We start from the raw sequence: 19,713 nt of genomic DNA, 5'->3' as shown, positions 1-19,713 counted from the left end.
GTTGTGAGTGCTCTCTACAGCACCCAGTTCAGCAGAAATATGAATTTCTGACCCCTTCTGGGGGAAGCACACCAGGTGGATCTGCAAAATTGTCTTGTCAGGTGTGTATCATCATCCCTGTCTCCCAAATGACAAAACTGAGGCTCAGGGAGGTGCCCTGAAAGCCAGCGTGGAACAGTGCTGGGCTTTGAACCCAGGGCTGGTGGATTGCATGGCCCAGCCTGCCTCCCTGTCAGCACCAGGCACCAAAGCAAGCAGAGCAGCGCTGGAAACTATCTTGATGCCACAAGGATTTTCAAGTTCCCTGGGAGCAGGAGCAGTGACTAACTAACTGCTCAAGAGGAACAGGGTACGCCGCAGTGTTAGACAGTCACTCTGAGCTATGGGCCTCTGGGTGACTCTGGCTTATTTTTTTAATACTTGCCTATAATTTCCAAAGCTTTTACAATGACCTTCTGTTACTGTTTTAAAAAGGGAGTTTTGTTTTTTTTGTTTTTTTTGGAGTCTCGCTCTGTCACCCAGTCTGGAGTGCAGGAGGTGGCGCGATCTCAGTTCACCGCAGCCTGTGCCTCCCGGGTTCATGCCATTCTCCTGCCTCAGCCTCCTGAGTAGCTGGGACTACAGGTGCCTGCCACCACACCTGGCTAAATTTTTTTTTGTATTTTTAGTAGAGACAGGGTTTCACTGTGTTAGCCGGGATAGTCTCAATCTTCTGACCTTGTGATTCGCCCGCCTCGACTTCCCAAAGTGCTAGGATTACAGGCATGGGCCATTGCGCCCGGCCAAGGAGTTGGTATATTTTAAGCATCTCACTTTAAGCACCACATCTGGTGGGTCTTGATGAAGAAGCTGGAGCAAGGCTGGATGCGATCGCTCACGCCTGTAATCTCAGCAATTTGGAAGGCCGAGGTGTGCGGATCACTTGAAGTCAGGAGTTCAAGACCAGCCTTGCCAACATGGTGAAACCCGTCTCTACTAAAAATACAAAAAAAATTAGCTTAGCATGGTGGCGCATGCCTGTAGTCCTAGCTATTTGGAGGCTGAGACAGGAGAATCGCTTGAACCTTGGAGGGGGAGGTTGCACTGAGCCGAGATCGAGCCACTTCACTCTAGCCTGGGCGTCAGAGCAAGACTCTGTCTCAAAAAAAAAAAAAGAAAAAAAAGAAGCAGCTGGAGCCCAGGCCCCCTGGGGACAGGGATGTGGGTTTGAACCATTCCTGTGCAGTTTGGCCCCAAGTTGTTGGCAGGGTAAGACAAGATTATGAAAGTAGAAGCCCTTTGTAACCAGAATGCTGCCATCGGAAACAGGAGTGTGCTTTGCTACTGACTCTTAGTTTAGTTTGTGGGGCAGGGACCAGGGAGTTGGGAAGGTCTGGGGAAGTTTCCTGAACTTTGGTTTCTGTTCAAGGTGAGCCAGTTGACAAGAACACAAGCTGCAGGTTGCCATTTCACATTCATTCCTGGAGCCGGGAGCCCTGCCAGTAGCTCCAGCTTTCTTCCTCAGCAACAATGTGGCCTTGGGCAAGTCACAGATCCCCACCACGCTTCACTTTTCTGTGAAAAGTGGGGTAACAAGCACCTACCTTTGATATGACTGGGTGGATAAATAATATGATTCGTTAGAATAGGGTTTCTAAATCTTTTCAGACCTGTTGTGTTTTTAAATGTATAAAGTGCCAGCCTAGGCAACATGGCAAAACCCTGTCTCTACAAAACGTACAAAAAATTAGCCAGGCATGGTGCAGCGTGCCTGCGGTTCCAGCGACTCAGAATGCCGAAGGTGAAATGATCGCTGGAGCCCAGGAGGCGGAGGCTGCAGTGAGCTGAGATCCCGCCACTGCACTACAGCCTAGGTGGCAGAGCAAAACAAAAACAAAAGTATAGGCCAGGCGTGGTGGCTCACATCTGTAATCCCAGCACTTTGGGAAGCCGAGGCGGGCGGATCACTTGAGGTCAGGAGTTCGAGATCAGCCTGGCCAACATAGTGAAACCCCATCTCTACTAAAAATAAAAAATTCACTGGTCGTGGTGGCGGGTTCCTGTAATCCCAGCTACTTGGGACGCTGAGGCAGGAGAATTGCTTGAACCTGGGAGGCAGAGGTTGCAGTGAGCTGAGATCGCGCCACTGCACTCCAGCCTGGGTGACAGAGTGAGACTCTGTCTCAAAAAAAAAAAAAAAGAAAAAGTATAAAGTGAAATACACAGGTTTACAAAGGAAAGCAGTTCTCCTGGATTATAGTATCAATTAAAACACCAAATCTAGCAGTCTAATGGAACTCCCCTAATTTCTTTTCTCTCTTGTTTTTTTTCCTGAGACGGAGTCTCACTCTGTTGCCAGGCTGGAGTGCAGTGGCGCAATCTCGGCTCACTGCAACCTCCGACTCCCTGGTTCAAGTGATTCTCCTGCCTCAGCCTTCTGAGTAGCTGGGATTACAGGGATGCACCCCCACACCCAGCTAATTTTTGTATTTTTAGTGGAGACAGGGTTTCACCATGTTGGCCAGGATGGTCTCGATCTCCTGACCTCATGATCCGCCTGCCTTGGCCTCCCAAAGCGCTGGGATTACAGGCGTGAGCCACTGCGCCAGGCCCAGAACTACCTTATTTTTTTATTTTTATTTTTTTTGAGATGGAGTCTCGCTCTGTCGCCCAGGCTGGAGTGCAGTGGCGCGATCTCGGCTCACTGCAAGCTCCGCCTCCCGGGTTCACGCCATTCTCCTGCCTCAGCCTCCCGAGCAGCTGGGACTACAGGCGCCCACCACCACGCCCGGCTAATTTTTTCTATTTTTAGTAGAGACGGGGTTTCACCGTGGTCTCGATCTCCCGACCTCAAGTGACCCGCCCCCCTCGGCCTCCCAAAATGCTGGGATTACAAACATGAGTCACCGTGCCCGGCCTCACCGTTTTTTTTTTTTTTTTAGCCTGCATTCATTCGTGTGTATGTGTGCATGCGTGCGCTTGGGTTTTGAGCAGGGAAGTGACGTTGGCGTATGCATTACACAGATATCCCTGACCACTAAATGGGAGCATATTGGAGGGGGCCTATTGGAAACTTGGCAAGAGATGTTGAAGACCTGAGAGATAGCCATGCTTGTGGAGAGGATATGAGGGACTGCAAGGTGGGGAAATATTTATGAGGTAAAGGTGGAAGAAACTGGGGGTTGGCTGAGAACAGGATGATGCTCAGAGCTGTGAATAGAGTCAGGGAATAATGGAAGAGGAGTAGGATTAGGGGAGAAGACGCTGAGTTCAGTTTGGAATGTGTTCAGTAGGAGAAACACCCAATCCAGCTGAGATGGCACCAAAGAGGACTTTGAACACAGAGGCATCTAAGTTGGTCTTAAAGGAAGAGTAGGAGTTGGGAAGGTGTGTGTGGCAGAGGCATTCCAGGTAGAGGGCGCAGGATTAAGAAAGGCATGGAAGTCATAGGCAGCCTGGATATTGGACTTCCAGGTACCACTACCCAGAAGATAAGAGATCTGGCCGGGCGCAGTGGCTCAAGCCTGTAATCCCAGCACTTTGGGAGCCTGCGCTGCATCACACGCTGCAGGATGGAGACCATCCTGGTTAAAACGGTGAAACCCCATCCTCACTAAAAATACAGAAAAAGTTGCCGGGCCCGGTGGCGGCTCTGTAGTCCCCAGCTGCTCGAGGCTGGAGGTGAGAATGGCGTTAGCCCGGGAGGCGGAGCTTGCAGTGAACTGAGACGGTTTCACTGCACTCCAGCCTGGGCGACAGAGCTGAGACCTGTCTCAAAAAAAAAAAAAAAAAAAAAAGAGATCTGAGGCTGAAATACTGGGAGGGGGGTGGGCCTGGCAGGAAGAAGAGATAGGTGAGTCATTAACATGACTCATGTTATCATGAAATGCAAGAGCTCATCTAGGGAGCGGGTAGTGAAGAGAGCAGGAGCACTGTCCCTTAAATGGAAGCTTGGGAATGTTGGTCTTGAGACCTGGGCAGAGTGAGAAGAGCCCCTAACAGAGAAATCTGCTTCTTTTTTTGTTCCTCAACCATGCACGGAGGCATCTCCATGACAATACATAGAGATTCAATAGCTGCATTGTATTCCATGCTATGGATATAGTATAATTTAATTAATTAAGTTAATCCTTTAGTGGTAGACATTAAGGTTTCTTCTAGTTTTTCACTTACTCTTAAAAATAATACATCCTCGGGAGGCTGAGGCAGGAGAATGGCGTGAACCCGGGAGGCGGAGCTTGCAGTGAACCAAGATGGCGCCACTGCACTCCAGTCTGGGTGACAGAGCGAGACTCCGTCTCAAAAAAAAAAAAAAAAAAAAAAAAAAATCCTAGCTGGGCGTGGTGGCTCATGCCTGTAATCCCAGCACTTTGAGAGGCTGAGGCGGGCAGATCGCCTGAGTCCAGGTGTTCAAGACCAGGCTGGACAACATGGTGAAACCCTGTCTCTACAAAAAATTAGCTGGGCATGGTGGCACATGCCTGTAGTCCTAGCTTTTCGGGAGGCTGAGGCTGCAATGAGTTGAGATTGTGCCACTGCACTACAGCCTGGGCAATGGAGTGAGACTCTCTTAAAGTAGTAATAATAATAATAATAATAATACGTCCTACACCTGTAGTCCCAGCTACTTGGGGAAGCTGAGGTGGGAGGATTACTTTAGCTGAGGAGGTCAAGGCTGAAGTGAGCCATGATGGAGCCACTGCACTCCAGCCTGGGTGATACAGTGAGACCCTGCCTCTAAAATAATGATAATAAATAATAATAATACATCCCTGGCTGGTCATGGTGGCTCACGCCTGTAATCCCAGCACTCTGGGAGGCTGAGGTGGGTAGATTCCTTGAGGCCAGGAGTTCAAGACTAGCCTGAGCAATGTAGTGAAACACTGTCTCTACAAAAAATACAAAAAAAATTAGCCAGGGGTGGTGGTGCGTGCCTGTGGTCCCAGCTACTTGGGGGGCTGAGGTGGGAGGATCGCTTAAGCCTGGGAGGTCAAGGTTGAAGTGACCTCCAGCTTGGGTGACAGAGACCCTGTCTCAAAAACAAAACAATTATAATCATACTACATCCCTATGCAAATATAATTGAGTACATACTACATCTCTATGCAAATATAATTGAGTACATGTGCAGGGATTTTCATAGATTAAATTCTTGGAAGTGAAATTTCTGGGTCAAAGTGAAAGGACATTTTAGCATTTGGAAGATTTTTGGCTGCAAGCAACAGAATTCCTAGCTCAACATGGGAGTTTGTTTTCTCACATAAAAAACCAGGTGGGGCAGTTCCGGAAGCAGGTAATGTTTTGAGTCAGACTTCTTTTTTTTTCTTTTTTTGAGACGGAGTCTTGCTCTGTCGCCCAGGCTGGAGTGCAGTGGTGCCATCTCGGCTCACTGCAAGCTCCGCCTCCTGGGCTCACGCCATTCTCCTGCCTCAGCTCCCCGAGTACCTGGGACTACAGGCGCCCGCCACCATACCCTGCTAATTTTTTTGTATTTTTAGAAGAAACTGGGTTTCACCGTGTTAGCCAGGATGGTCTTGATCTCCTGACCTTGTGATCCGCCCGCCTCGGCCTCCCAAAGTGCTGGGATTATAGGCGTGAGCCATTGAGCCTGGCCTTTTTTTTTTTTTTTTTTTTTGAGACAGGGTCTCACTCTCTTGCCTAGGCAGGCTGGGATGCAGTGTCCATGATCTCAGCTCATTGCAACCTCGACCTCATGGGCAAGGTGGTCCTTCAATCTCAGCCTTCCAAGTAGCTGAGTCTACAGGCATGCACCACCATGCCCGGCTCATTTGCTGTATTTTTTTGTAGAGACGGAGTTTCGCCACATTGCCCAGGCTGGTCTCGAACTCCCGGGCTCCAGCAATCCCCCGGCCTCGGCCTCCCAAAGTGCCGGGATTACAGGCGTGAGCCACTGTGCCTGGACTGGGTCAGGTGTCATTAAATACCTTTAGTCTGTCTTTCTGCTCTGTTATCCCATGTGTTCATCTTGTTACACCTGGGCATAGAGCGGCAGGAAAAGGAATTCTTCCTTGTGTTCCAGTTTCAGCGTGAATAAATCCTGTACCAGAAGCCCCTGGGCTGACTTTCCCTCCTTTCTCATTGGCCAGGATGATGTCACATGCCCTTACCGAAGCCAATCACTGGCAAGGGAAAAAGACCATTCTGATTGGCTTAGCCCGGTGAAGGTTCACCTGAGTGCTTGGGAAAGGGACAACCTTGAAGGAGGCGGGGGAAACTGGCGGCTGGGTGCAGCCAGCAGGGCCTGCGTTGCTCTTTTTGGTACATGTTGCTATATTGCTTCTCAAAGATGATTCCAGTTTACACTGTCAGTGTATGCACAGGGTTTGGGAGTGTCAGTTTCTCCACCCTCGTCAACCAGGCTTGCTTTTCACCTTAGTCTCATGGGTGAAAATGGGCATCTTGTGGTTTTTTTGTGTTTTTGATTTTGTTTTTGAGACAGTTTCTCTCTGTCGCTCAGGCTAGAGTGCAGGGGTGCCATTTCGGCTCATAGCAACTTCCTTCTGTCTTTCGGGTTCCAGCGATTCTCCTGCCTCAGCCTCCCAAGTAGCTGGGACTATAGGCACCCGCCATCATGCCCGGCTAATTATTTTTTTTTGTTTGTATTTTTGTAGAGACGGGGTTTTCACCGTGTTGGCCAGGCTGGTGTTGAACTCCTGACCTCAGGAGATCTGCCCGCCTCCGCCTCCCAAAGTGCTAGGATTACAGGTGTCAGCTACCGCGCCCGACCGGCATCTTTTTTTAATCAGTGAGTTTGAGTATCTTAATGATTGATTTTCCTGTGAATTTCCTTTTTATGTTCTTTCTCCTTTTGTATTTTGTATTTTTATTTTTATTTTATTTTATTTATTGATTTTTTGAGACAGAGTCTTGCTCTGTCGCCCAGGCTGGAGTGCAGTGGCCCGATCTCAGCTCACAGCAACCTCCGCCTCCCGGGTTCAAGCAATTCTTCTGCCTCAGCCTCCGAGTAGCTGGGACTATAGGCGAGTGCCACCAAGCCTGGCTACTTTTTGTATTTTTAGTAGAGAGAGGATTTCGCCATGATGGCCAGGCTAGTCTCGAACTCCTGACCTCAAGTGATCCTCCCGCTTCAGCCTCCCAAAGTGCTGGGATTACAGGCATGAGCCACCATGCCTGGCCTATTTTTTATTTTTGAGACAGGGGGTCTCACTGTGTTGCCCAGGCTGGTCTTGAACTCCTGGGATCAAGTGATGTTCCCACTTCGCCTCCCAAAGTGCTGGGATTACAGGCGTGAGTCACCACGTGCAGCCCATAATCATTATTATTTTTATTTTATTTTATTTTTTGAGATGGAGTCTTGCTTTGTCACCCAGGCTGGAGTGCAGTGGCACAATCTCGGCTCACTGCAACCGCTGCCTCCTGGGTTCAAGTGATTCTTCTGCCTCAGCCTCCCGAGTAGCTGGGACTATAGGCCTCCACCACCATGCCTGGCTAATTTTTGTATTTTTAGTAGAGAAGGGTTTCACCATATTGGCTAGGCTGGTCTCAAACTCCTGACCTTGTGGTCTGCCCGCCTTGGCCTCCCAAAGTGCTGGGATTACAGGGGTGAGTCAACACGCCCGGCCAATCATTATTATTACTTAAAAATACAGGCAAGACCCTGTCTCCAAAAATAAAAAGTAAAATAAAATAAAAATAAAAATAATCTGATCCTGGAGGTTTGTTTGGCCTACATGCTTCTTGCTCCTCTACCAGGTGCCTTCTCTGAGTCATGCCTGACACACGCTTTCAAGATGGTCACCTCCCTTTCTTTTTGTTTTTTTTTTTTTGTTCTTTGAGACAGGGTCTCGCTTGGTTACCCAGGCTGGCCAGACAGTGGGGAGGCAAGTGAGAGATGGGCTGGTGAGCCCCGATGTCACAACTAGGGACACCTTCCACACGCACGTACTAGAGTGCTAGGGTGCAAGTGGCACGATCTCGGCTCAGTGCATCCTTGACGTCCTGGGCACAAGCAATCCTTCCGGCACAGCTGCCTGAGTAGAGGGGAATACAGGCGTGTACCACTATATCCAGCTAATTTGTAGGTTTTTTTTGTTTGTTTTTGTTTTTTGTAGGGATGGAGTCTTGCTATGTTGCCTGTGCTGGTTTCAAACTCCTGGGCTCAAGCAATTCTCCCACCTCAGCCTCCCAATTACAGGTATGAGCCACTAAGCCCAGCCATACCTCCCTCTTTGAGAATAAATGACCTTTTAACCACTGTATTAGACTGCATAGGTTGCTATATCAAAATACCATAGACTGAGTGGCCTGAACAACAGAAATTTATTTCTTTACAGTTTTGGAGACTGGGAGTCCTAGTCAGTGTGCCAGCCTGTTTGGTTTCTGGGGAGGGCTCTCTTCCTGGCTTACAGACCTCACTGTGTCCTCACATGGCCTTTCTTTGGTGCGTGCAAGGGAGGAGACAGAGAAAGAGCAGCTCTCTGGTGCCTCTTATAAGGACAGTAATCCTGTTGGATCAGGGCCCTACCCTTATGCCCTCATTTAACCTTAATTACAGGTACTTCCGTATAGGCCCTATCTTCAAATATAGTCACATTTGGGATTAGAGCTTCAGCATATGAATTTGGGGAGGACACAGACATTCAGTCTGTAACATTCTACCCTTCATCCCCCCAAATTCACGATCTTATCACATCGGAAATACATCCATTCTATCCAAATAGTTTGTTGTTGTTGTTGTTGTTGTGGTTTTTGAGACGGAGTTTAGCCCTTGCCTCTTGTCGCCCAGGCTGGAGTGCAGTGGTGCCATCTTGGCTCACCACAACCTCTACCTCCTGGATTCAAGCAAGTCTCCTGCCTCAGCCTCCTGAGTAGCTGGGATTACAGGGATGCGCCACCATGCCCAGCTAATTTTGTATTTTTAGTAGAGTCGGGGTTTCTCCATGTTGGTCAGGCTGGTCTCGAACTTAGACCTCAGGTTACCCACCCACCTCGGCCTCCCAAAGTGCTGGGATTATAGGCATGAGCCACCGCGTCCAGCCGTTTTTTCTGTTTTGTTTTGTTTTGTTTTTTAACAGGGTCTGGTTCTGTCGCCCAGGCCGGAGTGCAGTGGCATGATCTCGGCTCACTGCAACCTCCACCTCCCAGGCTCAAGCAATTTTCCAGCATCACCCTCCCGAGAAGCTGAGATTACAGGTGCATGCCATCACACCCAGCTAATTTTTGTATTTTTGGTAGAGATGGGGTTTCACCAGGCTGGTCTCAAACTCCTGACCTCAGGTGATCCACATGCCTTGGCCTCCTAAAGTGCTGGAATTACAGCCATGAGCCATCACGCCTGGCCTTTTTTTTTTTTTTTGAGGCAGGGTCTCACTCTGTTGCCCAGGCTGGAGTGCAGTGGCATGATCAAGGTTCACTGCAGCCTTAACTTCCTGGACTCAGGTAGTTGCTCTGTCAACCAGGCTGTAGTGCAATGGCGCAATCTTGGCTCACTGCATCCTCTGCCTCCCAGGTTCAAGTGATTCTCCTGCCTCAGCCTCCCAAGTAGCTGGGATTACAGGCGTGTGCCACCATGCCCAGCTAATTTTTTTCTTTTCTTTTTCCAGAAGAGTCTTGCTGTGTCACCCAGGCTGGGGTACAGTGGCACAGTGTTGGCTCCCTAAAACCTCTGCCTCCCGGATTCAAGAGATTTTCCTGTCTCAGCCTCCTGAGTAGCTGGGATTATAGGCATGTGCCACCACGCCCAGCTAACTTAATTGTTGTATTCTTAGTAGAGACAGGGTTTCACCATGTTGGCCAGGCTGGTCTTGAACTCGTGACCTCGTGATCTGCCTGCCTCGGCCTCCCAAAGTGCTGAGATTACAGACGTGAGCCACTGCGCCTGGCCCCCAGCTAATTTTTATATTTTTGGTAGAGATGGGGTTTCACCATGTTGGCCAGGCTGGTCTTGAACTCCTGACCTCAGGTGATCCACCCACTTCGGCCTCCCAAAGTGCTGAGATTACAGGCATGAGCCACCGTGCCTGGCCAGAAAGCCAGTCTTGAATTGCCAATACCATCCCTCCCCCATCCCTGGGCAGCGGCCACGTGGTGCAGAGAGAGAATTCATCCAACAAAATACTGAATCATAACTTGATTTAACCTTAATTAGCTCTGTATGGGCCCTGTCTCCAAATATAGGGTTTAGGGCTTCAACATATGAATGGGAGAGGGGGCACAAACATCCAGGCCATAACACCCTCCCTGTAAGAATTTTCTGGCTGGGCGCAGTGGCTCAGGCCTATATTCCCAGTACTTTGGGAGACTCAGGTGGGAGGATTTCTTGAGCCCAGGAGTTCGAGACCAGCCTGGGCAACATGGCAAAACCCCATCTCTAAAAAAATAAAAATACAAAAATTAGCCATGTGTGGTGGTCCCAGCTACTCAGGAGGCTGAGGGGGGAAGATCAGTTGAGCCCGGGAGATGGAGGCTGCAGTGGGCCAAGATCACTGCACTCCATCCTGGGCAACAGAGCGAGACCCTATCTCGAAACAAAGAAATTTTGTTCCCAGAGGAGGGAAGGGTGTGGGGTGTTAGGTGCCTGGAGGGATGGGGCCTTTGGTCTCCTGATGCATTGTTAATGAGGCTGCCTGATGCCTATCTCCACAGTGTCATTGAACCCAGGATCCAGGCTGACTGCATGGCTTTGAATAACTTTCCTAGCCTCTTAGAGTACTATTTTTCTACCTGATGGGGATGTTGTGAGATTTAAATAAATCTCAGTTATTTAGTGGCAACTCATTTTCTTGTAGAGCAAAGCTAGAGATAGAATGGCCCTTTTGTTCAAAAGCTCCTGTGACTCCTCTACGTTGGAGTGGAATCCACAGTCTGCCCCCTCTACAAAACCTCTGTGGGCTGGGTGCTGTGCGTGGCTCATGCCTATCATCCCATCACTTTAGGAGGCTGAGGTGGGAGGATCACTTGAGACCAGGAGTTTAAGACCAGCCTGGGAGGCCGGGTGCGATGGCTCACACCTGTAATCCCAGCACTTTGGGAAGCCGAGGTGGGCAGATCACAAGGTCAGGAGATTGAGACCATCCTGGCTAACATGATGAAACCCCATCTCTACTAAAAGTACAAAAACTTAGGCGGGCATGGTGGCGGGTGCCTGTAGTCGCAGCTACTCGGGAGGTTGAGGCAGGAGAATGGAGTGAACCCAGGAGGCAGAGCGTGCAGTGAGCCAAGATCGCGCCACTGCACTCCAACCTGGGTGACAGAGCGAGACTCCGTCTCAAAAAAAAAAAAAAAGACCAGCCTGGGCAGCATAGCAAGACCTTGTCTCTACAAAAAATTTTAAAGGTTAGCGAGGCATGGTGGCGCACACCTGTAATCTCAGCTACTTGGGAGGCTGAAGTGGGAGGATCCCTTGAGCCCAGGAATATGAGGTTGCAGTGATCATGCCATTCTGGGCAATAGAGTGAAACTGTCTCAAAAAAGAAAATGAAAATACCTGTACATGTGGTCTTCCCTGCTAATCTCTCTGACCTTCTTATTCACCACCCTCCGCACTGCCCACTCTGCTCCATCCTTACCAGCCTCCTTGCACGTTCTCAGATACACCAACAAGGTGCCTCCCTCAGGACCTTTGCAGTCACTGTTCCCTCTGCCCGGAGCCCTTTCCCACCAGGTATCCACAGGGCTGGCTCCCTCACATCATACGCGTAGATCTCCATTCAAATGTCAAAGTGAGCCAGGCGCAGTGGCTGATGCCTGTAGTTCCAGCACTTTGGGAGGCTGAGATGGGTGGATCACTTGAGGTCAGGCGTTTGAGACTAGCCTGGCCAACGTGGTGAAACCCTGTCTCTGCTAAAAATACAAAAAAATAGGCCGGGCATGGTGACTCACGCCTGTAATCCCAGCACTTTGGGAGGCCGAGGCGGGCAGATAACAAGGTCAGGAAATCGAGACCATCCTGGTTAACATGGTGAAACCCTGTCTCTACTAAAAATACAAAAAATTAGCAGGGCATGGTGGCACGCGCCTGTATTCCCAGCTACCAGGGAGGCTGAGGCAGGAGAATTGCTTGAACCCGGGAGGTGGAGGTTGCAGTGAGCCAAGATTGCACCACTGCTCTCCAGCCTGGGCAACATAGCGGAACTCCCTCTCAGAAAAAAAAAAAAACAAGATGTAGCCGGGCATGGTGGCAAGTGCTTGTAGTCCCAGCTACTTGGGAGACTGAAGTACAAGAATCGCTTGAACCCGGGAGGTGGAAGTTGGAGTGGGCTGAGATCATGCCACTGCACTCCAGCCTGGGCAGCAGAGTGAGTCTCTGGCTAAAAAAAAATCAAAGTGGCCTTTCAGACTACTCAGAATTATAGCACCCTGTCACTCTATCTTATTATTTTTTCTTAATTGCGTGTATCCTTCCTGTACTATGTGATATATTTATTGTCATGTGCCTCTCCACTAGAACATATGTTCTAAAAGAAAGCCTTTGTCAGCTGGGCACAGTGGCTCACACCTGTAATCCTAGCACTCTGGGAGGCCAAAGCAGGCGGATCATGTGAGGTCACGAGTTTGAAACCAGCCTGGGCAACATAGTGAAACCCTGTCTCTACTGAAAATACAAAAATTAGCCCGGTGCATGGTAGTGCACACCTGTATTCCCAGCTACTCCAGAGGCTGAGGCAGGAGAATCGCTTAAACCCAGGAGATGAAGGTTGCAGTGAGCTGAGACTGTGCCACTGCACTCCAGTCAGGGCGATAGAGTGAGACTCCATCTCAAAAAAAAAGAAAAAAGAAAAAAAAGGGGGCCGGGCGCGGTTTCTCATGCCTGTCATCCCTGCACTTTGAGAAGCCGAGGCAGATGAATGACCTGAGGTCAGGAGTTCGAGACCAGCCTGGCCAACATGGCGAAACCTTGTCTCTACTAAAAATACAAAAATTAGCTGGGCATGGTGGTGGGCTCCTGTAATCCCAGCTACTTGGGAGGCTGAGGCAAGAGGATCACTTGAACCCAGGAAACGGAGGTTGCAGTGAGCCAAGATGGTGCTATTGTACTCCAGCCTGGGTAACAGAGGGAGACTCTTTCTCAAAAAAAAAAAAAAAAGTTTTCCCTTGAACTTGAGGGTGTCCGTAAGGTATTGTAGCTCAAGCCTAAGGGCAGGTGGCCTCTATGCCCCTTGTCCCTTGAGGGCAGCACAGTCTAGGAGTCCAGGGGGCCGTGGGTGGGGAAGACACCGCCCTGAGGGTGGTCATCGCCCTCAGGGACGCCCCTCCCGACGTGGGGAAGGGAATGAGAGTGGGAGTGAGAGCACCCAATCACAGGGCCCACAAAGTGGGGGTGGCCGACGGCAACCCGGCTTTGCTGACTGATGGACTGTGCTCTCTCCCCCAGAGACTGATGGAGAGGCAGAAACGGAAGGCGGACATCGAGAAGGGGCTGCAGTTCATTCAGTAAGCCTGCATGTGGCCAGGGCTGGATGGCTGGGTGGGCAGGGGTGGGTTCTCTGAGAGCCACACTCTCGCAGCGCTCCCTTTTCTCGCTGCTGAGCCTTTACTGCCAAGGCTCCTGTGTGTGCTAGGGTGTGGGCAGGTGGGAGGAGCCAGGAAGAGGCTGGTGTGGCTGGGCATGAACTCCACATGCACACATGCTCCCTGGCCCAGGTCACCCTTCGATCTTGTCCAGTAGATAATTCTACCCTCACCCTTCACATTTGCACTCCCTGTTAATTCTCTTGCATGACTGCACGAGTTTTCTGATCAATCAATAGTCCCTGTTTATGGAGCACTTACAATCTCAGTGTCTACGCTGGGACCTTCACATCTGTGTCTTCTTTGAGACAGAGTCTCTCCTTGTTGCCCCAGCTGGAGTGAGTGGTGCTCCTGACCTCCTGGGCTCAAGTAATCCTCCTGCCTCCGCCTCCCATGTAGCTGGGACCGTAGGTGCACACCACCGTACCCAGCTAATTTTGTTTGTTTGTTTGTTTGAGACAGAGCCTTGCCCTGTTGCCCAGGCTGGAGTGCAGTGACATGATCTCAGCTTACTGCAACCTCCCGGGTTCAAGCGATTCTCCTGCCTCAGCCTCTTGAGTAGTTGGGATTACAGGTGTGTGCCACCACGCCCAGCTAATTTTTGTATTTTTAGTAGAGATGGGGTTTCGACATATTGGTCAGGCTGCCTTGAACTCCTGGCCTCAGGTAACCTGCCCACCTCGGCCTCCCAAAGTGCTGGGATTACAGGCATGAGCCACTGCACGAGGCCAATCTTTTTAGTTTTTTGTAGAGATGGGGCCTTGGTATGTTGCCCAGGCTGGTCTCAAACTCCTGGGCTCAAGTGATCCTCCTACCTCAGCCTCCCAAAGTGCTGGGATTATAGACGTGAGCCACCGTGCCTGGCCAATCCATCATCTTCTTAGTCTTCACAACAACCCGTGAAGTAGGTAGCCTTATTTCCATTTTGCAGATGAGAACGTTGAGGCTAACAGAGGTTAAGCAACCTGCCTCAGCCTCCCGAGTAGCTGGGATAACAGACGCGCGCCACTGCACCCAGCTAATTTTTGTATTTTTAGTAGAGATGGGGTTTCACCATGTTGGCCAGGATGGTCTTGAACTCCTGACCTCGTGATCTGCCCTCCTCAGCCTCCCAAAGTGCTGGGATTATAGGTGTGAGCCATCGCACCTGGCCCGACATTTGTTTTTGTTTTGTTTCTCTTTTTTTTACACACAAAATATTTTGAGTAACCTTTTTCTCTTATTGCTTTCAAGTAGATCCCCAGAGGCATAATTATCACAATGCTAATGAATTGTAGGCATCGTGGCCTCTCACTTGCACGAGCCCCTTCTGAGGCCCTGGAAGGCATGCACCCTTGCAATCCTGTGTTCATCATTTTGTGTTCTTTTTCTTAAATAGAGCTCCCTATAAAACTGGAGTTTGCCTCCATGTTCCGTTATATACTCCCCACTTTTGTTCTCTCACACAGACCACTAAAACACTCCTTGCCTTTTCTTTTCTTTGTGATGGGGTCTCCCTGTGTGGCCCAGGTGGGTCTCAATCTCCTGGGCTCAAGCAGTTTTTCTACCCCAGCCTCCCATGTGGCTGGGATTGCAGGCGTGTCTCGCTGTGCCCAGCGTACTCCCTTGCCTTTTCTCACCCATGTCACCGCAAACTGGGCCCCTTTTCACACAACCTCGGTGTCCATGCTGCTCTCCCAGAGTGAGTGTTCATATTGACACAACACATCCTCCTTCCTCAGTGCACAACACAGTCACTTTTCCTGGCTGCTTCTGGAGGGTGTGCTGCACTGGGCTGATTTGATTAGGAGTTTTGGGAGCACCTAGAGCATGGCCCCAAGTTCAGCAGCCACTCCCTGGGCCGTTGGCCAACCCCACCTTGCTGCCATGCCTGGGAGTTTGCAAACCCTCCTCAGACTTGGTCATCAGAGGGGCTGCTAGCTCATCTCTCTTCATGGGTGGCAGGTCCTCTCCCGTTTTTGGGAGTGACGGTTTGATTTTGGGGAAGTGCTCCAATTTATTCAGAGGCCAGTCTGGTGAACAAGGTGATTCCGGCCACTGCTGTCTTCCATCAGAAGAGTTCTGTGTCCCCAGCCTCAGTCATTGATATCTGTGGAGCTGGATCCCCAGCCTGGTTCTCCCATTTCACCGACGGGGTCATTGGGAGGGTTAAGGGGCCAGGTGGTGCTTGGGGTAAATGTTCACTCTTGTCCCCTCCTTCTCCTTTCCAAAGGGGAGTTCTAGGAAGGCCCAGTTACAAGGCAGCCTCCCTGAAGCCGTCTGTTGGCCTCCTAAGGCTTTGCAGGAAGCACAGTGGGGCTCACTGCTTTTCATATCAGTCCTGCTATTTTTGCCCCACTCTTCCTACGCTGTGTTGCTGCATGTGTGCCTCATGTGCTTAGCACGCCCTGAGAGCCCTAAGTGAATGGAGACAGGTGGGTTGGCCCCAGCTTGCGGAGGACCTTAAGATGTCTACGGCCGGGTACGGTGGCCCATGCCTGTAATCCCAGCACTTTGGGAGGCCAAGGCAGGTGGATCATGAGGTCAGGAGATTGAAACTATCCTGGCTAACACAGTGAAACCCCGTCTCTACTAAAAATACAAAGAATTACCCGGGCGTGGTGGCGGGCGCCTGTAGTCCCAGCTACTCAGGAGGCTGAGGCAGGAGAATGGCATGAACCTGGGAGGCCGAGGTTGCAGTGAGCCGAGATCGCGCCACTGCACTCCAGCCTGGGCGACAGAGCGAGACTCTGTCTCAAAAAAAAAAAAAAAAAAAGATGTCTTAGGACGCTGGAAGAGGGGAGGCTGGAGGCAGGAGGCCAAGAGGGTAGTGACGGGGTCCTTGGTGGGGCAGCAGAGGGGACAGACACTGCAGCAGTATGGGAAGGGATGGCAGGGCTGCGGCCCAGACAGTGGGGAGGCAAGTGAGAGGTGGGCTGGTGAGCCCCGATGTCACAACTGGGAACACTCCACACATACGTGCACACACAGCCTTCCCAGCGTTGCGCCTCTGCCCACCTTTCACGCGCTGGCCTAGGCCGCTCTTTCCTGCCCAGGTGCTGGCGGCATTTCCAGGCAACGGAAAGATCCCCCCAGCCCTGCCTCCAATGCCTTCCTGCCGAGCAGCCTTGGGCAAGTCCCTGCGCCACTCTAAGTGTCTGTTTTTCCCTCTGTGGAATGAGGGGCTGGGAGACAAAGCCCAGCTTCCCTTCCAGCCTGGCCGTCAAGCCCATCGGAGAGATGAACCTCAGTTCTCCTCGGCTGATGCCCTCTTTCATACTGAGGGCGTATTAGCCATAGGAGGGAGCAGGTGCCCAGACCCCACCTAGAATGATTTGTTGAGTCCAGCATGAGGGGCTCACAGGCTCAGTGAAGACCTGGCATTGGCGGGGGCGTGTGTTACGTGGGAGTGGACAGGGTAGGGGACTGAGTGTCTGTGGGCCTGTGCTCTTGGGTTTGATGGGGTGTGGTCCTTCCCAAGGCCTATGCTAGGTGTTAATTCCCTGACGACGCTCATGCTTCCTGCCTTTTCCTGCCCGCTTCTGTCCCTGCCACTCCTGCTACAGCAGCCCCTGCACCATCCTCTCCTCCTGCCCTTGAGCTGCAGCTGGAGCCTTCCCCTGCTCTGCCTTGGCCCGAGTCTGATTTTCCTCTTCTTGTCCTTTTCCAGTCCTGGGGGCCTCCTAGGCCCAGTGTGGCTCCTCCCTCCTTCCCCTCATGTAACTGAGAAAGGGCTTGCAATGCCTGCTTGCCTTTAGGAGAGGGCTGGTTTTTTCAGCAGCAGGGGCTGGGGCTGGGTCGAGGGCCAGAGGTAGAGCTGGAACTGGGCTGAGCTAGGACTGGCTTGGGGCTGGGGCTGGCTGGGTTGGGGCTGGAGCTGGGGCTGTGGCTGGAAGTGGGGCTGGAGCTCGGGCCAGGCTGGAGGTGGGACTGGGGTCAGTCTGCTCTTTCTCAGCACCTGTACCTTGGAAAACCTGGCTGTCTGGCCCCAAGAAACATGCAGGTCCTTTCATCAGAACTGGAAGTCCTGCATGGTAATGATTTAGGGGAAGAAAACTGCTGTCTGTTCACCCTAGTCCACAAGGTGATGGCTGAGGTCTGAGTTAGAGGAGTAACTCTGGACCTCCGTGAAGCTGGGACCGCTGGGGTCACTGAGACCTCATGTTCTCTTTTCCTACTAGGTCGACACTACCCCTAAAGCAAGAAGAGTATGAGGTGAGTGTCAGCTGTCAGGCTGAGCAAAGGGGAAGGGTGGAGATGTGCAGGGGAGAGGCTTGGGCCGGGTGCCCGAGCTGGGGCCAGAGGTCATGAGCCCCCTACACACCTTGCCCCCAACAGGCCTTTCTGCTCAAGCTGGTGCAGAATCTGTTTGCTGAGGGCAATGATCTGTTCCGGGAGAAGGACTATAAGCAGGCTCTGGTGCAGTACATGGAAGGGCTGAACGTGGCCGACTACGCTGCCTCTGACCAGGTGGCCCTGCCCCGGGAGCTGCTGTGCAAGCTGCATGTCAATAGGGCCGCCTGCTACTTCACCATGGTGAGCCTGGCACCCTCCTTTCTTTCCTCCTCCGCTGTCCTGATCACCACGTCCCTCTGGATGCCCAGTGGAGCCAGGCCCATACCCCAGTGAGCCTGTAGACCAGGGCCAGCCTCCTCCCAGCCTACGTTCAGAATCTCATTGTCCTGGTGGCTCTCAATCTCAACTGTACAACATGCTCAGCTGGAGAGCTTTTAAAAGTACGATGCATAATAAAAAGTTTTTTTTTTTAAATGATACTGATGCCCTAGCCCTACCCCAGATGAAGTAAGTTAGAATCTTGGGGTGACCCTGGGCCTTGGTGGGAGTTTGACTTCTCCTGCTCCTCCTTCCCGGCCCCACTGTTCTTTCCATAGCCTCAGCCTCGTCACTGTTTCTTTACAGACTTCAGTGCCTTCCTCCTCCCCCTCCTCTCCTCCTTAGAGCTGCAGCCTCCTCCTCTTCCTTGTCCTGTGCACCCACTGACTCAGGTTCATGAGATCCTGTGGGAGGCTCTGCTGCAGGCTCTCTAGAGGACCCCGTGACACCTCTGCCATCCAGCAGACTCTTCTGGATAAATGGCTCCTGGTTGCCTCAGGGTTAACCCTTGTACACACTCTGCGCACAGAGCTGCCTTCATGGTCTTACTGCCTCTTAGAGATGCCATTGTTACTCTCAGCCCATCATGTTCTGAACCAAAGGCAGAGATGGATATAGACTTGTTTGAATGACCGGGCTGGTGGTTGTAGATCTTCAGGCCCTTCCCTGCGGTGTCCCACCCAAGCCCACTGCAGCCCCATCAGCTAGACACACAGACACCCTTGATCAGAGGCTGGACACCAGAGTGCTTCCTTCTCTCCTGGAGCCTCGAGCCCTGTCCCTGACCCAAGACTTCAGCTCCTCTATCTCTGCCAAGAAGAGAAGCTGGTGTTCATTCCTAGGCAGGGGCAGGAGGCCTGGGGGAGGGAGAGTAATAGGTGTTGACCAGTGACCACCTGCTCCTCTCCGGCAGGGCCTGTATGAGAAGGCGCTAGAGGACAGCGAGAAGGCACTAGGCCTGGACAGCGAGAGTATCCGGGCATTGTTCCGCAAGGCACGCGCTCTCAATGAACTGGGACGCCACAAGGAAGCCTACGAGTGCAGCAGCCGGTGTTCCCTCGCCCTGCCCCACGTGAGTGTGGCTCTGCAGCTACGCCGGTGCCTGCTCAGAGGCCAGAATTCTAACCTTCTGGCCCTCACTCGGGCCCAGCCACCACATCCTTCTGTGTCTCAGCTTCCTCCTCTGTGATACGGACTTGAAGATCCTGACGTTAACTCTAGCTCCCATTCTCTGAGCGCTGAGTGGGTGCCAGGCACTGCTAGGATACATTGTGTGTATTAACTCACCTAATCCTGGCAATAACCCTAAGAGGCAGATACTGTGATTATCCTCATTTTAAAGATGGGGCCAGACACAGTGGCTCACGCCTGTAGTCTCAGCACTTTGGAAGGCTGAGGCAGGTGAATCACCTGAGGTCAGGAGTTCGAGACCAGCCTAGCCAACATGGCAAAACCCCATCTCTACTAAAAATACAAAATTTAGCCGGGCATGGTGGCATGCGCCTGTAATCCCAGCTACTCGGGAGGCTGAGGCAGGAGAATTGCTTGAACCTAGGAGGCGGAGATTGCAGTGAGCTGAGATTGTGCCACTGCACTTCAGCTCGGGCGACAGAGTGAGACTCCATCTCAAAAAAAAAAAAAAAAAAAAAA

General features: G+C 51.4%; 1 protein-coding gene across 3 annotated transcripts in view; it reads left to right on the top strand.

The window, feature by feature from the left end:
• The window catches only part of ZC3H7B (zinc finger CCCH-type containing 7B), a 64,292-nt gene that overhangs the window by 8,602 nt on the left and 35,977 nt on the right, over window positions 1-19,713 (top strand). For 2 of the 3 annotated variants that reach the window (XM_021921598.2, XM_003905600.5), the window contains exons 2-5: window positions 13,334-13,392; window positions 17,631-17,664; window positions 17,788-17,985; window positions 18,977-19,135. In XM_021921598.2, the coding sequence (XP_021777290.1) occupies window positions 13,334-13,392; window positions 17,631-17,664; window positions 17,788-17,985; window positions 18,977-19,135 (450 nt within the window). The remainder of the gene's footprint in view (window positions 1-13,333; window positions 13,393-17,630; window positions 17,665-17,787; window positions 17,986-18,976; window positions 19,136-19,713) is intronic. The other variant, XM_021921599.2, reaches the window with a different exon arrangement.

This window comes from Papio anubis, chromosome 16, assembly GCF_008728515.1.
Source record: "Papio anubis isolate 15944 chromosome 16, Panubis1.0, whole genome shotgun sequence".
In the NCBI taxonomy this organism is placed as follows: Eukaryota; Metazoa; Chordata; class Mammalia; order Primates; family Cercopithecidae; genus Papio; species Papio anubis.
Note: the sequence above shows the minus strand (reverse complement) of the source record. Positions and strands in the feature narration are given on the sequence as shown.